The sequence below is a fragment of the Trichomonas vaginalis genome, chromosome III, assembly GCF_026262505.1.
Source record: "Trichomonas vaginalis G3 chromosome III, whole genome shotgun sequence".
NCBI classification, from domain to species: Eukaryota; Parabasalia; order Trichomonadida; family Trichomonadidae; genus Trichomonas; species Trichomonas vaginalis.
Genome location: NC_067205.1, coordinates 14,164,666 through 14,183,019, shown reverse-complemented (window position 1 = coordinate 14,183,019; position 18,354 = coordinate 14,164,666). Strand labels below are relative to the sequence as shown.

The window sequence follows — 18,354 nt, the reverse complement described above, 5'->3', positions numbered from 1 at the left end:
ATAAAGGTTTGATATACTTTCCCGCTTCGAGTTTATGTTGAAGGATGAATTCCAAAAGTTGATCTTCATTTAAAAGTCGGGCTGAATATGGTTTAACTAATGAATCATAAATTAAAGCTTGTGCATCATTTATGGTCTGAAGGACCTGGGTGTTTTGCACCTTTTGTTTTTGTTCCTTTGGTTTTGCGGCTCAGGATTATATAATTTATATAATTCATCAATATCTTCTTCTGTTAATACTTTATTTTTGAAATCTTTCAACTGTTTAAGTGTGATTTAGTTTTTCCCTTTGATATTCATTATTTTTAATTTTGTCTTTAATTTCAGAAATTATTTTATTATGATATTTCAAAATTTCATTTTTATAATATGGATAATAATATTCCATATCATCACCCGTTATATTATTATTATATTTTTGGAGATATGCTTTTAAATCATAATAATAAGAAATTTTGATTAAATACTAAATCATCAATTAAAATTTTTAAATCTGTGTTATTCATTTATATAAAAATAAAATCAATGTTTTAAGGGTGCCCACCTCTTTGATCAAGTATCAAAACCATCATTAACGGTTCCTTTTGTCTCTTCTGTGGTATTTTATTAAATAAATGGCATACAACATCCATTTTCACAACATACAGCCTTAGTGTGTGCTCCTGTTAATGCAGTCTTACCAATTGTTAAGCGAGTCATTGACCCATTTTTAAGTTGTAAATTAATATTCTGACCATCAAATATCAATTTATCATTTATTATATCCAAATAATTTTTAGGTGTTAATTGTTTATTTTGTCGTAAACTAACACCTTTCATTTTTTGTGCAATCTTTTTAAAATCACTTCCATCAATTGAACCGTTGAATGATGTATAACACTTAGGACATAAAGCAACCATGTTATCACCTTGTTTCTCAATTGCTAAACCCAATAACTTCTTCTCATGTGCTTTTTCTTCAGCTTTATTCTTTAATTTAGGTTTAAATTTCTCATCAAAACAGAAGAAATCAAAAGGTGCGAATTTGAAAATGTTTTTATCATAAAATTGTTTATCGGTAACAATTGCTTGAAATGCTTGAGTGTTAGGAAGATTTGGGTCGCCAGCGATTGCCCAATAAGATGAATCAGTATCACCTTCAATGAAATGAAAACGATTAACATCCATGCATTTATACATAAAATCATAAATGAAAACCAAATACCAGTATTTAGCATTATCTAAAGTGAAGAATGCCTCTTGTAAACATGTATCACATCTATAAAATCTATCTTTAGCATCACTTGATATGTATCCTCTCCTATTTCTCTTATGTTTTTAAACTTATTTGACATACATGCAACGCGTGCCTTCTGTGCATTCATTATTTTAGTCTTTGCGTAATTTTGTGTATTCATTGCATCGTAACCATATGATCCATTAAGTGAAATCTTGCAAAATAAACTTTTTCCTTTATTTCCTTCTAATTCAGCCTTTTGTCTTTCGTTCATAAATTCGTTCGCAAATTCATTAAAACAAGTGTTTTTCGTAAATGTTAAAATTGATTGAATATCATCGATGATAAAATGAAATCTGTCTATTAGATACCAAAGATAATAAGAAGAAAATGGTTGATATTGGTTGTGTGTTGATGCTAACTGAGTTAATTTCCTCTGTTTCTGGTCAACTGGTAGATTGTTTGATTTCATGTAATTATACATAAAACTGCCAATTGTTTTTTCATCTGTGATAATATCTAAGTTTCTTATTATCGGTAAAAAGTTTATGTAATCATTAATGTATTTTTCATCAATGTGACCCTTTACTTCAGCCACGAATAAAGTATTTTTCTTCTTAATTATTCCCAGTGCTTTTGCTTTCTTTGTTGCTGTATCACAAATGATAACACCATTCAATCTTCCCGGCATATACATTTTATGGTCAGTATATTGAATGAAATCATGAGGATTAGATGAAAATGATGAAGGATATAATGAATTAAAGTCAACTCCAACGAAATGAGTCATAATGTTGGTGGTGTCCTCATTTGATACAGTTTTAGTTTCTGGATTATATGAAAGTTTATTAATGTGCGTGATTCCTTTAAGATTAACACGATGTTGAACATTTGATAGACCACCAGTAATTCCATTACGGAGAATGTGATAAGCTTCAACTGAATCTAAAGTCATTGGTAAATTATTTTTTAATGCATAATTTCTTAAATTGATTCTTAAACGTTGAACATCTTCATCTTTATTTGATTTTACGACATTGCAATAACAACACATTAACTGACAATTTTCTTTGGTATGTGGTTTTTCATTATCGATTCTATCCAATGTTGGTTTATTTGCATATGTAAACGCTTTACCACACATTTTGCATTTAGATGAAAGGATTAAATCGTGATAGTATTGATAGTCATCCATTGAAACATTGTTTTTAGTATCCCTTTCTGCTTTTTCATCTTGTTTCTTATATGATTCAATTTTATATTTCCAATACTTTTTTGTTAATTCAAAACTTGATTCCACATTTTCTTCTTCTGGATATGTTTCGTTAGGATTGAAGTTCTTATATGCTAACGCGTAACGAATCATTGATGCATTCGATGATAAAGAAAGATTATGAAGCATGTCAATTTTATAAACAAATGTTTCTTCGATAATTTTATCAATTGGGTCAATCATAATTTCAACGTCTTTATTGCAATAATGAATAAAATATTCTAATCTATTCTCAAAATTTTTAGCATCATTGAGATATATTTGATAATCTGAATCGGATATTGTTTCTTGTGTTAATGCTGAATAAAATGAATCTTGAGTGAATGGTTCCTTTTTATATAATTCATCTTCGTAATTCTCCCATGTGATGAATTGATAAGGGAAAAAGGATTTAACACGTGATTTATTGTTTCCGAAATCTTGAGTGAATTGGTCTAATGTTCCACCCGCTATATAATTTCTGATGTCAATAAATCTTAATTCATATGGACAGTTTGTTTTCTTTACTATGACTTGCTTAAATTGAGAAGAAGAACCCAGCATTGATTTTATCTTCCATTTTGCAGTATTTAAATCACGAAGAATTAAATTTAAATCAAACTTTCCCGAATTAAAACCTATGATATTCACTTTATTGAATTCCTCATCTAAAAGCTCTTTCATTGCTTCCTTTTGTTTCTCATTTAATGTATGGGACAAAGTCCCCGCCGTTTGGTCTGAAAGACCTTCAGGACTCAAAGAGTCCGTTTGCGGCTTCATTAATTCTTCATATTGTTCAATATTTGATTTAGCAACTAATGAACAGGTTGAAAATAAAAATTCAATCCAATCAGAGATGAACGAATCACTTGATGTTAAGCAAAAATTCCTCGTAAATGTTTTATCACGGTCTACAACCTCGCCGCTTTGCGGCTTTATTTTGACAGTTGATGATACCATAAATGGTTTTAAGTAAGCGTTCAAAGTTGCACATTCAGAAAGTTGAAGTTCTTCTTTAGTCTCTAATGTTTCGAAGTCAAAAGTAATATAATATCTTGTTGGTTTATAATATCCCTGCAAATTATGTGCTAATAGCCATTGATATATCTTCTGTTTCGTGATATGTGGTGTATATGGTTGTTGTGTGTTTTGCAATTGAACGTCTTGAATTAATCTTCCATTATTTTCTTTACATTTCTCACAATGTTTTAAAAATCTTCTTTGGTTTTTCCTTTCCGGATCATCACGGATAGAATATACTTCTTCTTTGCAAAAGGGGCAAACTTTATATCCTGTGAGTGCTTCAACGTCTGTTATTCTGTCAGCGTGAAGTTTTCCACATGGACTCTGTGTTAATAAAATATTTACTGTTTCAAATTCTGGATCTATCATTATTGATTCCACTAATGGAAAGTCTACCTTGTTAATGTCTACGTCTTCTGGTTGAGGGTCACAATAATAAAAATCAATATTAACGTTTAACATTCTTGCTAACCTCTCACTTTCTGATGAAATGTCAAATCCTTCATATGCATCTATTGCTTCATTTAAATAACTTCTACGAGTTTTAGGATTAACACCATCAGGAATGTTATAGAAGCGTTTAAATAACCTTCTACCTTCGGCTCTTATTTGATTATCATTCATTTTAGCTGTTCCATTTTTATTCATTTATGTAAGAATAAAAAATTAAAAAATAAATATAAAAATAAAGTTTATTTTTTTAAAGTCTGAGACTCAGAGAGTCCAGGGCTAAAGTCCATAAAATGAATTAAGAACACATAAATTTTTATCATCTGCGACGTGACGAATACATTTTAATTTACTCAAGAATGCGTACCCTGATACATTAAATCTAATTCCTGTCTTATTTAATTTCACAACTTTGAAAAGGAATGTATGAATAGCTATAAAATGATGAGAAGATGTTTTATGGGTTGCTTCCATTTTTTCTGAAATAAATGAATAAATATAATGTTTATAAGTTTTCATATCTTTTATGTTCTTAATAACGAATGGTATAGACCTTTCCACTTCGTCTTCCTTCGGTGCTGTTCTTTCATATGAAACATTATTGGTATCTTCAATAATGAAACCACAATCACATAAAATTTTATAGGTTCCAATGATTTCTTTTGATATTTTATCTAACAAATCAAAAACTTTATCAACACCTGTACATTTATTTAAATAATAATTTGTGTAAATATCATGGTCTTCTTTCTTAATCGTATTTGTTGCATATGTCACGTTTTTCAGTGCTTTTTTGAATTTTTCGGAATCTAAAGGTGGTGAAAGTAGGATACAGGGGTATTCTTCATTATCAATAAACTGAAGCTTATGTTTATGAATAAATTTTGTGCCTTCTTCTGAAAGTGTTTCGTCAATATCACCATCTAATAAATTTTGTGTTGATTCTGAGACATAATTTTTATATCTTTCTTCATGAGATTTCTGAACTTCTGATTCTGAAGCTGGGATATTCATTAAACCCTCTACTTCATTTTCATTATATTTTTCAACTTCTCTTAATTCCTTAATTTTTTCATCTATTTCATCTCTTATTTTTTCCAGTCTTTCAATTTCATCGTATTCATCATCTTTAATTCGTTCTTCATAATATTCAGGGAAAACATCAGGTTCTTTAGGTTTTTCTTCTTCAGATGTGGGATATAAGAAATTTATAACATCATCTTTATTCATTTTTCCATCATAATCTAAATCATTTAATAACTCCGCGAATTTTTTACAATTTCTTAAATAATATTTAACAACTTCATAACCCACCTCCTCTAATATATCCTTTATTTCCCCGTTTGTGAATCCTAATTTTTTAACGTTGTTAGTTTTGACGCTCATTTCAAACAAAATAAAAAAATAAAATAATAAACATAACTAAGTTTTAATTTTTCGTAAGACGTTAATTTTTAAAGTTTATTTTTAAAAAAATTATTTTTTATTTCATTATGGTAGTGAATCTTTCATTCATGAAAATAATTATATCTGATTTATTTTATTCTCTCGTACATACTAGATTTGAAGAATTCGGAACTTTTACCATAATCTCCTAAATGTTTTCTTATCCCTAACGTGTGCCAGTTATTATATGAAACTGAATAAACTTTATCTTTATCTTTACACCTTTCATTACTTCCAATATATTTATATCTCAGTTTTGATTTAGCATTTTCATATTCATTAGCGTTTAATAATTCACAGTCTTCCTTTTTAAATTGATGTTTAAGATATTCAGGATTTAATACTCTACGTTTATATGCTCCTAACTTAGTTCTAAAGGTTTTTCTACAAAATTTAGGAATTCCATCCTCTTTAATGTCATCAATGATTTCCATTTCATTATTTTCAATTTCTTCTTCTCGTTTATGAGGTCTTTGATTATGACTCCATTGATTCCATGAAATTAAATATTCTTTATCATTATATTTATACCTCATTAGCTTATTTTGGCTTTCATATTCATTTAATAATTCACAATCTTCATTTTTAAATTGAAGTTTAACCCATTCAGGATTTAAATGATGTTTAATTAATCGCGGAATATCTGACATCATATATATATAGCTTCTTTTATAAAAGATAAAAAAATAAATTATTTTAAAATTAATGTTAATTTTTTAATGATTTATAAATAAATATATTTTAATGCATCGTCTATATATAGATGTAACAAAAAAAGTCACTAAACCCGTCAACATATACTACTCCACTTTGGATTTGTTGTTTGCTATATTTCGCTTTAATTAAGATACATAATGGAAAATTCATGTATTTCTTCTTCACATTATCAATGTAATTCTTTAATTTTGAAATAATTATAATTTTACTCTTTTTTCTTATCTTGTTAAATATTTGGGAAATCTCCATTTCGAAATAGAATTATAGAGTTTCAATAATAAATAAAACGCCAAATAAGGAAATTCATCTGAAATCATGAAGAAAATCACGTTAAACTTTAGGCTATCGAAAAACAATGGCCATTGTTTAAGTTATTCATATATCAAAAAGCGAAAAATGATATTTTCGATAAAAATAAAGATCAAATTTCAAAATTAATCTTTCTCCTCGAAATAATGGTGCCAATAATGTGTAGGATTACAAACTTCTTGGAAGCTAGACAATCCATGGTATTTTAAAAATTCATCTCAGTTTCCCGATGATATTTTTGTTTCAGATTCTAAAACCGTTTGTCAATTATTTTTTCTTAACTATTTCAATTCGAAACCATCCTTTTCTGAAGATATAATGATTAATAATTGCAATTCCAAAACAATTCACATCTTCTTATCCATTGAATTTTGCAAATTATCGGAACTTTATATTTTTATTCTTCATTGAATGATGCAGAATTTACTAATTTTTGGGAAATTGAAAATTGAAAATGATTTCCCAATCAAAATTTTCAATTACCACGATTTGTGAAATTCCTTGGCTATAAATGTTTTGTGTGGGTGAATTCTCTTTCTCTGTATTTGTGGAGATTCTCCTAATAATACCAACTGTTTTATTTTCATTTAAGCTTGTAAACACGCATGATCCTCCTGATTTTGAAGCCATTGTTGGTATCAATTCATCCGCAATTTCGAATAATGGAATATTTTTTGGCCTTGTTACGGGCGATATTATGTCTAGTGTCCACAGAAGAAGATTTCAATATACTAATTGGCTACAATACTTGAAATATTTTGAATTTGGTTACAGCTATATTATTGAAGGACATCCAAATATTCCATACAATCATTCGACAATTGTTCCGAAATTCATTATTAAGTATGATAAAAATAGTGAAAGGGCCGCCAAAAAATTATCAGCCGCATACTATTTTTATTACAATACATCCTACAAATGGCTATGGATATCGAATGATGATGTTTCAGTTAGCATTACCCGCCTGCGTAAACTTGTTAATCAATTGAATATCCTTTATGATACAAATAAGGAAACAGTGGTTCTTGGTGGATGTGTTGGACACATGAAACCATTCATCCAAGGTGGAAGTGGCATGATTCTTTCAAGAAAAGCCGCATATAAATTCACAGAATTTGGTGTAAAGTGGATCAAAGAAAAGGTTGTCTGGGCGGATGACGTAGAATTCAATGAATTTATATGGGATATCGGAGAATCACCTGCTTCTTGCAATATTCCTCACATGGTCGGTCATCCATTAGATTATGTCCTGCCAATTAATATGAAAACAATGCCTGAATGCGGTGATATTGAAAATACACCAAATGCATGTTTCAGAAAACCTCAATCTGCAGATGACATCGTTGCAATTCATCTGAACAGATTTCCTCATGGCTGGGATCAGATTTTAGAGTTGGAGAAGCATACTGGTGAAGGATTAATGTGGTATAACATTCAGCACAAATCAAAATTATGTAAAGTTAAATTATCTGAATTGCCTCCAAAGCCAACACTCCCAACCAATATAACCACTGCAAATAACTCTGACATAAGAGTGAATACCACAGTTCCAACTAATAATACTGTTCAAATTAAAACTAATATTAGTTTGGAAAACTCAAATAATGCGACAATATCAAACAGTTCCAACTTATTAGTTAACACTTCATTGCCAACTAGTAATTCAACTCAAAATATTTTCAATATTAGTTTGATTAACTCAACAAAGAGAGATCCAATAGTATTAACTAACTCAACAGAGACAAATAGTTCTAATGTATTAGTTAACTCTACATTACCAACTAGTAATTCAACTCATTTTAATTTCAATAGTAGTTTGACTAATACAACTAATATGACAGTTACAAATAGTTCTAGTTCATACGTTAATACAACACTGCCAGATAGGAATTCAACTCATATTAATTCCAATATAAGTTTGACCAATTCAACTAAGGAAGATTCAGTAGTATTAACTAATTCAACAAATGTATATAATTCCAGTTTAATAGTTAATACTACATTGCCAACTACTAATTCAGCTCAGAAGAAAATCAATAGTAGTTTGACCAATTTAAGTAATATGACAGTTGCAAATAGTTCTAGTTTGTCAGTTAATACTTCTATGCCAGCTAATAATGCAACTGATATCAGTTTGATTAATTCAACCAAGAAAGATCCAATAGTATTGACTAATGCAACAAGGGTATCTAATTCTAGTGTACTAGTTAATATTACATTTCCAACTCAGAATTCATCTCTGAATTCAATAAAAATTAATTTGACCAATCCAAGTAATATGACTGTTGCAAATACTTCTAGTCTATTAAGCAATACTACATCTCCAACTGGCAATTCAACGCCAATTAAATTCAAAAATAAAGTGACAAATTCAACAAAACCAAAGAGACCAGCTTTGGTTACCAGGACAAAAAGTTCTATGAAAAAACGCCACAATAGTAATAAATCTCACAGTTTAACCCATTCTAGTAAGAAAAACTCCCATTTTACCAAATCCAAACCATCATGATTCAAAGATTAACCAAGGGAGTTCTGTTTGAACTTCAAGTTGTTTCTTTTATATTAGTTGTAATAAAGATTCTTTTTATATTAATAAACACATTTTTCTACGTAAAGTCTCCCTATCGTTTTTTGCCTCAATATTGAGTGAGTCTCTATCAAAAATTTGAATAAGAGACTATTCGAATATGACGATAACAATAATTTATGATCCATCAAGAAAATTTCATAAGTATTCAAACTTTATAACACGAATTTATCCATCTATACAACATGCCATTGTAGTCAAGTGGAATAAATTCTTAGATAAGTCGGTTTGATATGGGATAACGATAATTTCTTTTCTATTCAATTCTTTGTTAAGGGTGGCGGAAAGTGAAGTGAATGACCAAAAATAAAATGCTATTATCTCGTCATATTTTTGATATCTTTTGGGAAAAATTATATGGATACAAAATTCATTTGTAGTAGTATATGTGTGCCATAATTTCATTATCATATATGAAAGCTTTTGGTTTTCCCTCCTATGATAAATATGTATAGATCCGTATTTTTCCCAAGTGAGGGGGGTATCTCCAATCCCAGCCCTATCGTCCTCCCAGTGTCAGTTTTCAATATAAAATCCAAATTTTTTTTGAAAATAAAAATTTCGAGAAATTTTTCTGATTTTTTTTCTTTAATTTCAATAATTCAAAATAAATTTGGGAGTAAAAAGACACTATTTAATGAAATTCATATGAGTGAATGTGGATAAATACTCTCAAAACATACAATTTATCTATTTTTTCTTTATATTATCAACTAATTAGTGATAATTTTTTTTGAATCAGATTTTTTTTTCATTAAAACATAATATATAACACAACAATGATGCACACATACGTATCTACACATCAAAATATAAAGCTTGTTTTGGTCTGGGCATCCCAACCCAAAATTCTTAAAAAATTGAATAAAATTGAATACTTGGGCTGGGATACCCATCCCCAAACCGAATTGAATTTTTTGAATTAAAGAATATATTTATGTATTTATAATATACATGTGATTTCTATAAAAAATACTAAATTCTAAAAAAAATTCAATTTATTCAAAACGTATACTAAGTGATCACTTCATTAGTAGGATCAGCAATCCTACTAAATGGTGAGAACGCCACTAACTCAAAAGGGAGTCCTTGGAGCTCTTGATCTCTTGTCAGTAGAGTTCATAATGAGGCATGGCATCTACTGATTAGAGATCAGAGCAATCCTACCTTACCTTCAGGAGCTACAAAGCTCCTAATCGTTACGAGAGGGAGCCTTGGAGCTCCTGAAGCTCATCAGCAGAGGCTATTTACCATTTGGGCCTCTTCTGATGAAAGATGGAAACACGTCTACGAACCAGGAGCTTCAAAGCTTCTAATCCTTACTAAAGGGAGCTTTGGAGCTCCAGAGTCTCCATCAACAGAGTCCCAGATGGTAAATGTCCTTTGCTGATGAAAGATGCGAAACACATCTACGAACCAGGAGCTCCAAAGCTCCTAATCCTTACGAAAGGGAGCTTTGGAGCTCCTGAAACTCCTTTTACTATAAAATAGGACAGTTTTCTTCTGAAGTTCTCATCAAATCTAAGACTTCAGAAGAAAGCTGGCCTATCAATGTATACTTACACTCTCATGGACTACAAGTGTACAATTTTAAGGCAGAGATTATCCGAGGCCTCTCATCAAATGAGGGACCTCGGATTCTCTACCTTAAGTAGTCAAATAACTTTTCTCACTATTTAGGAACAAAAGAACAAGAGTTGGAGTACTTTAAGGCAAGATTCTTCCGAAATCTCTCATCGAATGAGAGACTTCGGAAGGACCTTGCCAAATCCTTGAACGCCAATATCCTTGGAACTGAGCTAGAACCAGGGAGAAGTAGCATACTATAGAGCACGATGGTAATCTCGGAAATGCTTATATCGCCCCAAGCACAATATTTAAGAAGTCTAACTCATATATACAAGAAGTCAGGCTGAATAGATATTGTGCATATGGTTTGCAGAACTCTCATGATATTTCAAATTCATGTTATCCCAAAAAAGGTGACACTTTGGGTGTATCGTCCATCCCAGGGATGCAAAAATCACATCACCTTGGATCTATAATAAATATGTGAATTATGCGTTTGATAGGGGTAAAAAACTTTAAATATCTCATGATTGGAGCTTTAAACACAAAATTTACTCAATAGAAAATATAGATAACAATAGCTTATATATATTTAAATATAAAGAAAGACTCCTTATCTTATATTGAAAGACTAGATACAAATCTAATTAAACTCTGAATGGGAGCAAATTGTAACGAAAAGTATCGGAAGTAATTGGTATTTATATGTTATTTATTCTCATACATTGATTTTGTGCAAATTTGATGAGTAGTTCCAGATCTCATCACTTATTGCATTTTGGACGAATTTAATAAATACGTGTTTTGCTCAATAGAAAAGATAGATTTATGTACCTATATTGCATACCTTAAGTATTTTTGATATTAATTCAATAACCAGAGACTAGATACAGTTGAAAATTCATTTTTTCCATTCATTATTTCTCTACCAGATAGAGACCTCAGACTATACAAACTTTGTAGTAAAGACTTGTTTATATATACTATTTAGTTATGCTACAATAACAAAAGAATTTCAAATATTTATTTAGTTATTTTCACTTTTTGTTATTCAATCACATCACTTTCCGCCACCCTTAACTTCTTAAAAAATTGATCCAAAAAGTGACAAGGATCTAATATGTTGTTTTCATCGTTTGTATTTGAATTTATTTTATTGTTTATGTACAAGAGAGCTAGAATAAACCCCACTATAAATAACTACTTTCATAATGGTAAATAATTCTAAACTACTTTATCATTTATTCATGGCATTAGGAAACTATTTAAATAAATAAGAATTTAAACGGTAGATGTGACAATTTCTGAGAAGCCTTTTGTTTTGCGTCTTCTTAATATGTATATGACTAATAAAACTATAATAATTGAGGCAACAACAATACATGATAGTGAAATTCCAATTATGGCAACAGTTCCCAGTTTAGAACTATAATCTTTTCCACATATCCTGTATTTTGACAATCTTTTACCAAATAATTTTCCTTTGTATTCAGGATTTAAGTTTATACATGAAACATTGTCAGGAAGTGACATATTTCCTGAGATTTCTGTCAATCCTGTATAAGCAAATTGTTCAAGATTGACGAAATCATTGTGCCCATCCAGTTCTCCAGAATTTATTTCTTGAACCTCACAAGATATACTCATATTTAGATTTTTTGTTTCACTGAAGAGATCTCTTCGTGCATATATTGTTATATTTTTGCTTACATTCACTAAATTTATATATGGTACCATGTAAGAAATATAAATTTGGTCTATCTGGGAAGAATTGTATCTTATTTCTTTGAGATTATAGCATGAATAAAAGGCATAGTCGAAGATTTTGACTTTTGAATTAAATATGACTAAAGTAAGATTACTGCATCCCATAAATGAGGTATAACTAAATGCATTTAGAGATTTAGGAAAATTAAGTTCTGTTAATGATGTACATGAACTAAAAGCTCCTTCAAATATTTCCCAAAGTGTATTTGAAAAGTTAATTGTGTTTAAACTTTCACAGGATTCAAAAGCATATGATCTAATAGTTTCTAGATTATCAGGAAATTGAACGCTTTTCAATTTAATGCAATAACGGAAAACATCAGCTTTAATAATTGGCATATCTTTTGGTAATATTACAGATTCTAAACTATAACAATTGCTAAATGTTTCTTCGTTAATAAAGGCTGTATTTCCTTTAAATATAAGGTGTTTCATTGAAAATGCAGTAAATTTAGTTTTTTCGACTATAATATCATCTGCATTAAATATCAATGTATTAACATATCCAACTAAAGAGTTTCTAATGAAATAGGTTAATGTTGATGGGAAAATGCAATCATCTTCAAGTCCACATTCTACTGCTTCTTCTTGCATATAATTTAAACTATCACCAAAATTGATTGATCTCAAGTTTGGACATTCAAAAATGGCTTTCTGATATATACGCTTAAGGGTGCACCCGTATGTACGTTTATTTGAGAGGAGGATTACCCTCTCAATTTTGAGGGATTCGTTAGTTTATTTTCTCGATGAATATGCAATAAAATTTGATTTTTACCTTATCAATATACTTCATATAATATACACATGTTCATGTAAAAACTTTTTTCAAAAATCCTCAGGAATTAAGGGATTTTTGAATTTTAAGAATTTTTTTCGAATTTTTTCGAAAAAAAATATTTTCAGAACAGCCTTAACGGCTAAGATTTAGGAACAATGTTAAGTATCAAAAAGAAAGGAGGTCTGATATAGACAACATATATCGTTGAAGGTTGAAAAAATCTCTAATATTTGAGCCCAAAATTTCAAATTTTAATTTTTTGAAAAAAGAGGCCACCCGTATGTACGTTTATTTGAGAGGAGGAGGATTATATTTTTGAAAGGGTGAAACATTATGAATATGTTAATTATATAATAATATGTATTATTATAAAAAAGAAAAAATAAAGCACGTTAAAATTTTTCTTTCTTGATTTTTTACAAAATCTACTTAGAATTATGCAAAATATGACTAAATAATTATAAATTTCAAGTTAAATTTTAATTTTGATAAATAATTTAAATTTCAAAATATCAAGTTCAGTTCGACTATGTATGTAGTAATTCCTCAATAAAGTGCCAAAACCCTATTAAAATATATGAACATTTTCAACATTTTAATGTTTTTATTTAAAAATTTGTTGGAATATGAGTTTCAAACAATTATTATGTAAATAATAATAATTAAATATATGTATTTATTCGTATTACAACCGTAGTAAGTCGATTCTTCCTTTCTTCTACTGAGTTTTGAATTTGATTTCGAATTGTAAAGAGATTCAAAGGGAAAATACTAGCGGATAAAAACTACCTCCATGAAAGGGTCATAATGGACTCAAGTTGTATTTTTTGATATTTTTTGCTTTTCGAGCCTAAATAGGTAGCCAAGATAATGCCTAAAAATAAGGTTCTAAATTCTGAAGTTTACATGATCCTCTCGTGTGCACCCTTAACATGATTTAAGTTAAGTTTTTGTAAGCTTTTCATCACTGAAAAACAATACGATGCAATTTCTTGAACTTGAGGAGGTATTGTGATTTCAGTCAATGAATCACATCCATAGAATGCATGCTCTCCTATAAATTTAATTGAATCAGGAAGATTTATTGAAGACAAATTTTCACAAAACATAAATGCATATTTATTTATGGTTTCGATGTTTTTCAAGTCTAAACTTTTAAGATTTGTGCAATGGGAAAAACAACCGCCAGATATCTCTTTGAACGATGAAGGAATTTCAAATCTTGTTAAAGAAATACAGTTGTAAAATGCGTAAAAATCAATTGTTTCAGTAAAATCAGGAAGATTAATTGAATTTAGTTTTATTGAATCTTGGAAAGCATATTCTTTGAAAGGTAACTAAACTCCTTTCGCCGATCCGATTTGCTCCATATTTAAAATATAGCTTGCATATGTAGAAGAAAAGCTAATTTTGAAGTACGCCCGAAATCCACCAACAGGATTTCGAGCTACTAAAAAGGTACTTTTAAATGTGATTTTTTTTATAAAAAATTAAATTTATTTTAAGATCAGACTAAAAACTAATTTTATGGAAAATCTATATCGACAAATTTATTACTTATTGGGTATATAGATTTTTTGATTATGGCGATTATGTCTGATATGCTTCCAATAAGCCAAAACACATTTCATACTGATTTCTATAAAAGGTATCTTTATTATAGAAGTGTAAGCTATATCTGTTTGTTTTTTTATTATAACAAATTCAAAATTCTCTTATAAGGACTAGATGAAATCTGTATTATTAAATCATTAGCTAAATGAAGGTTCAAATAGAAAGTAAATATCAATTTATATGATACTGAAACCAAATAGTTCTTTTAATAAAAGATAACACGCTGAAAATTATTGAGTATTTGCAAATCTCAAAAATCTATTGGTGAATTTGGCTCAACTTTTAAAATTATAACATCCATATCAAATCATAAAAGCAGACAAAAATTAAAGCCAAACCTATCGGCCAATTTTTTTTTGATATTTTGATTTTTGAGGTATACTTTTAAAAGTGGATTTAAAGCACTTATGAAAAAACATTAACTTCTGTCGTTATGATTATTGATTTAGACAATAATGATTTTAATCTTTGATTATCAAAACACTAAAGTCATCTTTTTAACATTTGCTTGGTAGCATTAACTCAAGTCTAAAGTACTATTTTATGTGGCACTCTTAGAATTTTTGTATTCATTGTACACGCTGAAATAGTACCATTAAAGTTATGGCGGACTTTCAAAAAATAGTTTGGTCACCTTTATTCTTTGATAAATAATTTTTGTGATGTTAGTTCGAAATTAACAATTTCAAGATTTGGGATATGTGAGAATGATTTTTTGCCAATTTCTGTAATATTCCCTATAATTGTTGCTTTTGTTAAATTTTTTGGAATTTCATCGAAACCAGAGAATATATCGTCGCCACTGATAGTACATTCTGTATGGTCATCATTAAATGTGATTGATATGGTAGCAAGAAGACTAAATGTAACAAACATTAAACAGTAAGATTAAGATTTTGAATAAGTTATTGTAAATCATTCAAATTTAATCAGATTTTTGAAACGTTGTTGAGGATAGCGAGAGAAATGATATAATTTATTCTGAACACAAAATTGTATTTTCTTCGAATTTTTTTAATACAATCTGAGATCTATTATCCATGCTATTTATATTATCAAAGTGAATTCTATAAATTTGAGATTTCTCATTAAAAAGTGACAAATTTAATGGCCAATGAAAAGGCAAAGGGAAAATTCGAATTTCTGAGACAAAAGTTTGCTAAATACATCGAAGTTGAGACAATGATACGAGATATACGCACAGAAAATGATGTTGATAAAATAATGCAGTATATTGAAACAAATAACGTCGATATCCAATTTGTCATTGGCAGAATCAAACATTGCGAACAAACACATAATTATGGCATAGTCGAAATATTCGATCTTGTTGTTAAACTCTACGAAAAGTACAAATTTCCAATTTACGCAGATACTCTCAAAGATCGCATATTAAACCTATTTTATTATAAATACAAGTTTCCTTTCATGGAGACCTACTATTACAAGGATGATCCAGAATTTCCATATGATGATTTCCAGCATCTTTACTACGGATATCCGAAAGACTCATGGCAATTAGCAATAGCCTTTGATGACATCGATAAATTCAAAACATTCAAAGATATAGATCTTAATTCCGAAGATCTACCGATTTACACAAGAAGTCCAATTAGTTTAGCTGCAATTTATGGTTCAGAAAAATGTTTTGATTATTTATTACAAAAAGGTGAAGAAATCGATGAAGATACATTATTTGCAGCCATTAAAGGAAGAAACAGACACATTATACAAAAGCATTTAGAACAAAACATAACCTTAAATGCACATCATTTTGAAGCATTGATAAATTGTGGAGATTTTGATTTGTTTATGGAATTATTAACTAAAATCAAAGAAAAAGACAGACAAGTCTCGAAATTCTTTATTTTCGGGACGAATGTTATTATATTCTTTTATTGTTATGCTTATGGATATTGCGTTGATGATTTGTTGTTTGATCTTCCTGATTTTAGATCAGCAGAAATTATGAAATATTTCATTTATGAAGAAAAAATTAACATCAACATTACAACGAAATGGAATTTGAGTTTATTATATTTCACAATAATCAATGACAACTTTGATGCTATTAAACTTGTTGTTGAAAGAGGAGCCAAACTTACTGGTTTGAAAGATGGAGAAAATGCTCTTTTTTATGCCGCAAGAACTGATTCGGAAGAAATTGTTGATTATTTCATAAAAGAAAAAGGTTTAAATCCAAAACAATTTGCTGAAAATAATGAATCACCTTTGCATGTTGCTGTTGATAATTCTTGCATGAGAACTACAATGCAACTGATTGAGAAATATAATGTTCCTGTGGATATTTGTGATTCAAGTGGTTTGACACCAATTTTTTATGTTTCTGAAATCAAAGTTGCTGAATATCTCATTCAAAAAGGTGCAAAAATCAACAAAATGGCTGATGATCAATATTTAGTTGATTATTTATGTTCTTCTGAAAAACCTTTCGCTGTTATTAAGTATATTGTTGAAAAAGGTGGAAAGTATTCACCAAACATTTTAAGTTATGCAATAACAACTGAAAACACTGATTATATTGATTATTTTGCTAAAAGAATTAAACCAAGAGATAGAGATCCACAAGATCTTTTCGATGCAATTGATACGGAAAAACCTGAAGTTGTTGAATGTCTTTTGAAAAATGGTTACGATGCAAATGTCAAACATCCAACATTAATTCTTCCTTTGTTCCATGCAATCAAAGAAGGTTCTCCTGATGAAATAATTGAAGTACTCTTGAAATATAAGGCGAATCCGAATGTGTTCAAGCCAGCAAATGTAAGTATCGTAAATCTCGCAATTCGTTGTGAAAGTGAAAACTTTTTGAAGATTTTGCTGAAATATGGAGCAGATTATACAGTAAGAGAAAAAGAGAATGGATCAAGCTTGGATTATTGCATGTACCAGAAACAATCAATGTTACCTTGTTTCTTGGAATTCGCACCGAATTTGGATCCTTTCATCAACACAAAAAGTGGGCCTTTGTTTTATTATTTGTGCATGAAAAATAATCATAAAGCTGTAAGCGCTTTGTTGAGAGGAAAGAAGTTTGATATCAACAAATGCATTTATGGAGATAACGCACTACAACTTGCCGTTGCAACTGATTCTTTGGAAACTGTGCAGATACTTATAAACAATGGTGCAGATACTAATCTCAAAAACCAAGAAAATATGAATATTTTGGCTTTGTCAATTTTGGACTCCAAAAACCGTCGTGTTTTCAAATGGCTGATTCAGAATTTACCAAACGCAGAAGAGCTTGCAAAAGAAAGATCATCTGATGGCCTTACTATTTTCGAACGTTGTTTGCAAAACGGAAATCTTGATTCAGCAAACATACTTTTCGAAAAAGGTTGGTTTGCGCCTGATGTTATAGGAAACCTTGATGATAGTCTTATTCCAAAGATTATGTATCCTTTGCTCAAAATTCTAAAATAAAATTTTATATTATTTTTTTTCAAAGATTATTTTTAGTTATATTACAGACAATTTATTAAATCTTTTACTCAAATAAGAAAATCATATAAACCAAGTAAGAATAGAAAGAAAATTAAATAAAATTATAATTAAAATAGTGAAATCGAGCAAGTTTTTATTGATATATCTTTTAATTA

General features: G+C 29.3%; 6 protein-coding genes and 1 pseudogene across 7 annotated transcripts, besides 4 other annotated features; 2 read left to right on the top strand and 5 right to left on the bottom strand.

Moving 5' to 3' along the window:
• Positions 1 to 5,410: part of a mobile genetic element that runs on past the window's edge.
• Positions 607 to 1,364, bottom strand: TVAGG3_0699650 (annotated as a pseudogene). The gene has a single exon. A coding segment is annotated over exon 1 (758 nt).
• On the bottom strand, positions 1,380 to 3,032 carry TVAGG3_0699640 (uncharacterized protein; the record flags this gene model as incomplete). The annotated part of the gene is made up of 1 exon (XM_051243329.1): positions 1,380 to 3,032. A coding segment is annotated over one exon (1,653 nt), but the record flags the coding sequence as incomplete, so codon positions are not given.
• TVAGG3_0699630 (uncharacterized protein) lies at positions 3,187 to 4,139 on the bottom strand (the record flags this gene model as incomplete). Its single annotated transcript, XM_051243328.1, has 1 exon — positions 3,187 to 4,139. A coding segment is annotated over one exon (953 nt), but the record flags the coding sequence as incomplete, so codon positions are not given.
• TVAGG3_0699620 (uncharacterized protein) lies at positions 4,221 to 5,327 on the bottom strand (the record flags this gene model as incomplete). The annotated part of the gene is made up of 1 exon (XM_051243327.1): positions 4,221 to 5,327. The coding sequence occupies one exon, from the start codon at positions 5,325 to 5,327 to the stop codon at positions 4,221 to 4,223; it is 1,107 nt and encodes a 368-aa protein (XP_051089914.1).
• A 1,514-nt stretch (positions 5,411 to 6,924) lies between the features above and the next one.
• Positions 6,925 to 8,922, top strand: TVAGG3_0699600 (uncharacterized protein; the record flags this gene model as incomplete). The annotated part of the gene is made up of 1 exon (XM_001303837.1): positions 6,925 to 8,922. One exon carries the CDS (start codon positions 6,925 to 6,927, stop codon positions 8,920 to 8,922), a length of 1,998 nt encoding a protein of 665 aa, XP_001303838.1.
• A 528-nt stretch (positions 8,923 to 9,450) lies between these two features.
• Positions 9,451 to 11,044: a mobile genetic element.
• Positions 11,045 to 11,850: 806 nt separating this feature from the next.
• TVAGG3_0699580 (ribonuclease inhibitor domain-containing protein) lies at positions 11,851 to 12,992 on the bottom strand (the record flags this gene model as incomplete). Its single annotated transcript, XM_001303836.2, has 1 exon — positions 11,851 to 12,930. One exon carries the CDS (start codon positions 12,928 to 12,930, stop codon positions 11,851 to 11,853), a length of 1,080 nt encoding a protein of 359 aa, XP_001303837.1.
• A 15-nt stretch (positions 12,993 to 13,007) lies between these two features.
• Positions 13,008 to 14,044: a mobile genetic element.
• A 402-nt stretch (positions 14,045 to 14,446) lies between these two features.
• Positions 14,447 to 15,369: a mobile genetic element.
• Positions 15,370 to 15,838: 469 nt separating this feature from the next.
• On the top strand, positions 15,839 to 18,178 carry TVAGG3_0699550 (spectrin binding; the record flags this gene model as incomplete). Its single annotated transcript, XM_001303835.1, has 1 exon — positions 15,839 to 18,178. The coding sequence occupies one exon, from the start codon at positions 15,839 to 15,841 to the stop codon at positions 18,176 to 18,178; it is 2,340 nt and encodes a 779-aa protein (XP_001303836.1).
• Positions 18,179 to 18,354: the final 176 nt, after the last annotated feature.